Source organism: Mastomys coucha, unplaced genomic scaffold (genome assembly GCF_008632895.1).
Source record: "Mastomys coucha isolate ucsf_1 unplaced genomic scaffold, UCSF_Mcou_1 pScaffold15, whole genome shotgun sequence".
In the NCBI taxonomy this organism is placed as follows: Eukaryota; Metazoa; Chordata; class Mammalia; order Rodentia; family Muridae; genus Mastomys; species Mastomys coucha.
In genome coordinates this window covers 53105889-53114245 of record NW_022196897.1, presented here as the reverse complement: position 1 = coordinate 53114245, position 8357 = coordinate 53105889, and the positions used below count along the sequence as shown (strand labels likewise).

The 8357-nt window shown below is 38.7% G+C and overlaps 1 protein-coding gene across 1 annotated transcript in view; it reads left to right on the top strand.

The window, feature by feature from the left end:
• LOC116090254 (sodium channel protein type 1 subunit alpha) overlaps positions 1 to 8357 on the top strand; it is a 141944-nt gene that overhangs the window by 69621 nt on the left and 63966 nt on the right. Inside the window, exon 3 of the mRNA XM_031370485.1 lies at positions 7910 to 8028. Coding sequence (XP_031226345.1) covers positions 7910 to 8028 — 119 coding nt within the window. The remainder of the gene's footprint in view (positions 1 to 7909; positions 8029 to 8357) is intronic.

The following is an 8357-nucleotide window of genomic DNA, read 5'->3' as shown; positions in this document are numbered from 1 at the left end:
AAAAAAAAAAGAAAGAAAGAAAGAAAAAGAAAAAGAAAAAGAAAAAAGCAAACTTATGGGCCAAATCTAGTTTGAATAACAAAAGACACTGAATCTAAATTGACAGCATCAGGACAGCCCTTGGACAGTGTGGGCTCTGCTTTGCCCTAAGCTGGCTTCCTGTGTAGGTGGGCTTACCCACACATGGCAAAAATAGCCCTCCATCACAGTAAGTTAACATCTACAGCAGAGTAAGTAACCTTGAGAAAGGGTGCATGTGTTTTCCAAATTCTGACAAAAGCTGTAGAATACCTGCTAATCAGCTCACATGTTCTATTTCAGTGAGCAAAGTTTCTGGACCAGGTAAGGATCACATGCTGAATCACATCCTAAAAATGAGACACATGTATTCAGGCCACAAGGACAGAGTGGAGCAGAGATTTTTCTCCACAATGAAAAGACAGAAATTTCTAGAGATGTTATTCTGGAAAGGTAAAAATGAACAACTGCTACCTCCCCTGTATAGTATGCACTTGCACTTTAAATTGATATTGGTACCTTACAGGTTCTTTCAAGACAGCTTTGGTCTCAACTTAAGAATAATAAAACTGAGATTAAATAGTTTGTCCAAGATTGCAAAACTATTAAGTAGACTAGTGGCATGTTCCTAAACTGCTGCTTTTTAAAAGCAAATCTTTCATACTCTATCAGCATCTAATATAATTCAATTACTCTTCCTGCTGGATCCTGAGTGGCTAACATACACCTTTATCTGGAAACTCAACTTAAACCGTAAATGGTGGACTTCAGTCAGGAAATTTAAATTGCATTTAAATTTAGATGTGAAGACAAGCTTCTGTGAAAAGGAAAACATAGAAGATGCTAACAGTGCATCTGGGCTGTCATATGAGGAGGAGGTTAGCTACCCTAGTGGCAGGGTACAACAGATCTGCTATCATACGATGGTCTGAAGTTAGTTAGCTAAGGGCATCATTTAGGGATCTTAAAGAATATCCTCTTTATTTTCAAGGCAGATAACCCCATAGGGTTCTCAGTATATGCCCTGCTTTCTCTTCTTACCTGAGAAAACATAAAAGTAATGTGACAGAATCTTCCCTCTGCAAACAGTCCTCTCTTTTATACGAGAGTAGGGTCAAATTAAAACATAAATAATTGTAAAGTATTGATATCTACAATTTTTGCTATGTGTTATTTTTCAAAGTTTATAAATGTAGCATGATGACTCTCACGTACCGGATCCCCAGTCATTTCAGCTTGGAATCCGTGGCTTAAAGACCTTACCCATAACTAGGTGGAGGCTGTGTTAGATGAACTGAGGTTAGTCTGCTGCAAATAAGCAAATGCTGTGAAAGAAGCTGTGAGCAGACTTGTCATCCCTCAGAAGCTAAATCTTTTCTTGAAGCTACAGGATATAAAAGAGGAGGGGTGGAGGAAGGGAGACCATCTAAAGATTCTCAGAGAGGGAAAAAGACTTAGACCCATGGATTGAACCAGAATGAGAAATGCTCAAGGAGCATTCTCTTACCATCTGAAATAGTATCAAATCCCTTACTGCAGAACCTCTCGGAATGTTCCCTGCTCCCTGATAGACTTAGGACAGTTTCCCAGTCTGACCACCAGAGTGGTATGGAGTAGAGAGATGTGTACCCGAGCCCCACTTACAGCCAAGTTACTATTTCCAGACTGGTACTTTCTTCTACATAGTGATACAGTTCCAACTACCATTAATTCATAATTATATTTCATTAGGAATTACATAAGGCCAGAGAATAGTTCACTGGAGGAGTGCTTACTTAGCACTTGTTGGGCCTGGCTTGGATCCCAGCACCTGGGGAAGAAAGTTACATTGAGTTTGAAACTTGAAAAAAAAGACACATATTTATTTACTCCCTGTATGAAAATGCATCCAAAATCCAAAGAATTGACTACCAGCACATTTAGAAGACAGATGATGTGTAAGTTAAAAACTGCCTGTGATTTAAACTTCCAGAAAAAGAATATATTTAGTCTGCTTGTAACACCTACTACTTATTTGTTTGGTCTTTTGAGAAAAGGTGTTACTGCAGCACTCAGCCTTGACTCAAACTCACAATCCTCCTGCCTCAGCTCCAGGCTGCTAGCTTTACAGGAGTGAGGCTCCACATCTGGATGTACTAGTTCTGAATTACTTCTTGCCCTCCATCTCACTTTCATTTATTCATTTATTATCTCTTACTTTTGCCTGAGCTAACTTTTAAAGAAGGTAAATAAAGTACATTTCAATGTAACCTTTGTTATGTCACAGCTTTCTGCCAATGTCTAGATGAAATGCCAAGTTAGAACTGAAGTTTTAACTGTATCCTTAAAAAACATGGACTCTTGGTTGAAATAAAGATTCCACCAATGGCTATATATTCAGAAAATGAAAGTGCAAATTCACCATTTATCAAATTCAAGTTTCACCCTTGGCAGTAATCATAGCAGCAAGTCACTTTCTAGAAGCACAGGTATGAGAGAAATTACTAGATTACAACAAGGAAAAGGGTCCAGGCTACATATCTTGTACAATCATTGAGAACTGGAGAATTACTACTGAGTAATCATTAATCAGCAAAACAGTTGCTTCACCCTGCTATAGCAAAGTCATCTTAGTGGTTTTTTGTTTTTTTTTAAATGTCACTACCTATCCAGTTCTGATGCCATGAATTGAAATCACAGCTTATCATTTAACAAGCACATGTATTTCGATTTCTCAAGTGAAGTGACTTTGTCATAGAAAAGAAGAATTCAGAATCGCAAAGGTAGAAAAAAACAGAGCCAGCTTTTAAATAATATATCCAATTCTGGAGTCTGCCCTAACTCGAGACAAATCTGCTGTTATCTTTCTCTGAGTTTTTTCTTTTTGTGGTGGAGGGGGTCATTAAACTTGATTACCAGGGATGCTAATCAGTCTTTGATCAAACCACTGCATGTTTCCTTTTTTTTTTTTTTTTTTTGGTTTTTCGAGACAGGGTTTCTTCATGTAGCCCTGGCTGTCCTGGAACTCACTCTGTAGACCAGACTGGCCCCGAACTCAGAAATCCACCTGCCTCCCAAGTGCTGGGATGAAAGGCATGCACCACCACTGCCAGGCCTCATGTTTTCCTTAACACCTGAAATGATGTTTTTCCGTCAAAGATTGCTAAAGAGTGTGACTTGGCCAGTCAATGAGTAGTTGAAAACCAGGTCAAATCTGCTCAGCACAGTAGATAGACATCAGCTAGTGTGTCTATGGACACCTAAAATACAATAAGACCAGACTGAGAAGACTGGAGACATTGTGAAAATTTTACATAAAATACCTCAGTGATTTTTATATCATTTTATTCCCAAATGTTTTGTTACATTGGGTTACAGAAAACACCATTAAGGCATTTCACCTCTTCTTTGGCTTTTCATATAGTACTTAGACAATCTGAAATCCTTAAGTTTAGGTTCGTACTTATGTTATGTTTATATTGGTTAGTGCTAGGCTATCTACACTTCCAAATTTGCATCTTCTAGATTCATTTGTGCTACTGTTGGTATCTGATCACTCCTTTGTAAGTGCCTGGATTTAGATGTGTGTGTTTTCTTTTCAGAATGAAGCACAAAGCTTTCCAAATGTAGTCCTAACCAGTCACCATTTGCACCTAAATTAGAGCACACGACTTCATTTTTTTGTCATAGAAATCTTACAAAGACATTATTTAACATATATATATACATATTTAACATATATACATGTATATATACATATATATGTATATATATATATGTTAAATAATTCCAGAAAAGTCCTAAGGCCTGTAGGAATACTTCATTCCCATAAATACATCTATAAACAGTTTTTATACATAGAGGTTAGATCTGAATTTACTCATTGTGCCTTGTTTAAAAACTTGTTCCAAGAAGGAAAATTATTCTGGTATTAAAATATTCTCACTAAGTGCTTATATTTCTACTCCATTGCAGTGATGAGATTAAAGCATTTGTTGTTTTCCCTTATAGTAAATGAACCAAGGGATGGGTTTAAAGAGTAGACACAGATGTGGCTAGTTTCTGCTAAAGGTACACTCTTAGTACTCACCACTGGGGCCATTTGCACGTGTAAATAGAGAAGGCGAATGTCTAGGTGGCTGGTAGCTTTGGAGTTAATCCTTTGTTTTAAGTAAACATTGATCCTTTTGGGTCCTTTCCTCCATGCAGCATCTTCAATACGATATTTCTGAGTGTGATTGCAGGTGCAAACTGACTTCTTAACTATGGTAAAGTTATGAGGAACATGGTAGATACTGTCATGTAAAAAAAAAATAGCAGCCTAGTTGAAAAAAAGTAAACTTAAGTTCTAAATCAAATTGAATGACTTCACACTGATTACAATCCTACATATAATGAGGTGCTAAGTCTACATACTGTCCCTATTGCAAAGCTTTAGAAACTAAACCCATAAACACTTCAGTGTGATGTATGCGAGGCTTGCGCTTACACGTTTCAATCTAAAAGGAATACATCCAATAGGGCAAAAAACAATGAAAATGGTTCTGCAATACTGGCATTATTGTTACAGTCCTTGGCAGTAGTGCGAGGAAATCTTATGAAAAATTAAAGCACAAAAAGCCTGCTGCTCAGTCAAACCTCACCAGTCTCTTGTTTCAACCCACCTACATGGAGTCACACATGAAGGCCTTTATGAAACACGTTGTTACAAATTATTTGCATTTAATTTATAAATGTATCAAATATATCTTAAAGGATGGAAACCTTTGGAGAATTAAGAATTACATCGAGGTGTTCATCCACTGGTCTTCCAAATTTTCAATTATTAATCAGGACTGGGTTTGCCGGGCTGTTAGCAACATCATTTTGCTGAGGCCCAGTGTCTAGACCTCCCTCCCGGTTCTCTCTTGCTAAGTTTCTGAGTCTCAACGCTGGCTTCCTTTAGAAAGGGCAGCATTTCTGTGCTCCCCAGAGCATCTGTTGGCTTCACTAACATTTCCTGTTTTGTCCTTGCTTCCTCTTCCCTCTTTTCTATTTCCTGTCAAGTATTTCTGTAGTGATGACTTTGCTACTGCAGTGACAAAACTCCACGGCTAAGGCAACCTGCAAAGGAAAGCATTTATTGTAGGGGTTCACATGAGTCTATGACCATCCTAGGGGAAAGCGTGACAGCAGGCAGGCAGGCAGGCATGGTGCTGGAACAGTAGCTGAGAACTTGTACTGGATCCATGGACAAGATACACACACACATGAGAGACAGACAAACAGAGAGACAGAGACGGACAAAGACAGAGAGAGCGCAATCCGGGAATGGAATGGACTTTTAAAAACCTCAAAACCTAGATCTATTAACACATGACCTCTAACAAGGTCCTTGCTAAACGGTTTTGACATCTGAGGCCCAAATATTGAAATATGTATGCCTACTGGGGCTATTCTCATTCAAACCACCACAGTTTCCTTTGCTCATCCTTTAAACAGAAGGTGGCCAAGGAACCTGTGTCATTGCAATTCTGAGTATAACCAGTCTCCTTGGGATGAGCCTGGGGATTTCCCTGCCTGTTGAACTACTGTTGACCCTCCCAAGACTTCTCATCCTTCAGCCTGTGAAAGATGCCGCAGTAAGCCTGAAACTCGTTTGTCATCTCTATCAGCATATTCATTTCAAAATTGGTCTATAGTAATATGTGAAATAAGATTCTTAGTTGAAGAGTATAAATTCTTTGTAGTTACATTTTTACTTATAGTCCCTACTCTAGTCCCCAATATTTCTACCAAATTTTACTGGCTGTGTTTCTGGATAAGGAAGCATAGGCAAAAGCTTTGAAAGATAATTGGTCCTAAGCTTTACTTTTTCTGTGTCCTTGAATGCTCACATTCCTTAAGGCAAGGGCATTTCCCTTACCCAAGTCCATTCATGTTTTATGATGCTTTCACAAGGTCATTTAGGGACAAAAATATAGAATGAATCAGAGAGAATGATGGGGACTATGTACTGACCACAAGCGATTGCCACTGGATTAAGTGTGTTCCTCCCTCCCAGACTTCTTAAGGTAGTCTCCCTTGGGCTGGATGCACCCATTCAGAGAGGATTCGGCATGTGGTCAATGGTGCTGGAACAGTAGCTGAGAGCTTGTACTGGATCCATGGACAAGACACACACACACATGAGAGACAGACAAACAGAGAGACAGAGACAGACAAAGACAAAGAGAGCGCAAACCGGGAATGGAATGGACTTTTAAAAACCATTAGAGAAGCAGCACTTTTCTCACCCAGTTGATGAGGTCTCTGTTTATCTATGATACAGTAACTCTAATTGCCAAAGAACCGTAATGAACTTGGACAGCCCAGCCAGCCTATAGTCCCCTTTTTAATTTTATCATTATTTTCAACATACACAGAGTTACCTGTCCAATTGCATTACAACTTTCTAGACAGAGGTTTTACTCTCAGTAGCTGGATCTTTTGTGTCACAGCTGAGAAGATACTAACAGACCCCCCCCCCCACTGTGTAGGACATATTTTCATAGATATTAGAGCATGTCTATCTGGAACCCAGAGAGAAGGGGCTACTTTCAAATAGCACCTCTGTGTTCAAGGATTGCTCCATTTGAAAATCTCAAGATCAAAGTGAAAATTAGAATGAAAATCTGTTAGTGACCTGAAGTTTAAATATGGAAAAGAAATGCTATCAAAAATTCTTAGTAGAAAACAAACAGAACATTACAGAGTGTGCCAATCACAGCAGGGCTCATGAAGCTATGCATCAAAAGGCTAAAACATGGGAGTTTTAAGGAATAGATTCATAAACATCTTGAAAGCTATGCTGGGGGCATCATTCAGTGGTGGATCACTTATATACCACTCTGGGTTATAGATTCAACACACACACACACACACACACACACACACACCCTGAGCTGGGAACATGAGCCTATGGTAAAATACTTTCTTAGCATGCAGGAGGCCTTAATTGCATTCCCCATATTTAGAAATTAAAATATATTAGTAAAAAATAAATTTAAACCTTAGCATTTTCTATTTTTAGTATCTTATTTGCAGAGATGTCAGCTTCTCCCACCTAGGCATAGTTTGAATATCAGTATATGCCTTAGAAGAACTATGTCAGACTACGCCATATTGTTCCATTGCATGGTGAGTCTTACCTTTTTTTTTCCTCTGCACACTGATCTTTGCTGTGTAGTATGTCTACCTTTTGTGATAGACTCTTTTCATGTTTATGGGTCCTGAGGTCTCCAGGGACCTTGAGCATTTCCTCCGTGCAGATGGGAGTCAGTTGGGATTAGTGTCAGCTAACTCAGAAATCCCAATACAGAGCTTAGCACTCCTGGTCAACAAGATATCCCCCAGGGATCCTGGCCTCCAAAAATCAATGACTGGATGATATCCATCCCATCTGTGTGGGCTCGATGGCTGCTGCTTTTGTTTTCTATTACCAGCAGAGTGATAATGTTTATTTTATAAGCACAGATAGTGAAGGAGTATTTATTTTTAAAACATTCAGTTCTGTTGAACGATTTTGCATTCCACAGGATTAATTTTCCTGATACTTCATCTAGGCAAAAAATCACTATGAGAAGGAATTCTTGTGAATCTTAGCATGAAAAATGAAATGTGTCCCCATTTCAAACTATGACTTAAGTAGACACTTAAAATATTAAGGAAATAAGGACATTCTCCTGATGTACAAACTCAGGTAAGTGGTTGGTGGAAGGTAAGAGCCATCGTAGCTTTCATCTCTAGGACATAAGTGATCCAGAGAGAGCTGGTGTTCATGGTACACATCAAAAGTGATTGCCCTGGTTGTCTGGATTGGAATTATTCACTGTAACCCTATTAGAAAATAGAAGGTCGAGTTTATACTTATATGTTTATTCCTATCTTACAGACTTTTATAGTATTGAATAAAGGGAAGGCCATCTTCCGGTTCAGTGCCACTTCCGCCCTGTACATTTTAACTCCCTTCAATCCTCTTAGGAAAATAGCTATTAAGATTTTGGTACACTCATATCCTTTTTTGCAAGTGGTTTGTGTTAACTGTTTGTATACATTGTGTCTTATAGTCATATGTACTATTAAGTAAAAAAAATGTGCATACACTCTATAGCTTTCATCTAGTATCTTTTGTTGATCATATAAATTTTTTTTTGTATTTGTAGTGCTGAGAATGAACCCAGGGACTCAGATATGCCAGGGAAACACTCTACCATTAAGGCACCCCTTCAGCCCTGAACCCTATTCTATACTCCAGGATCCCAGCCAGGGAACCATGCCAGCCACAGTAGATGGATCTTCCCATCTAATTAACAAAGCAGTCACAATAATTCCCCGGAGAC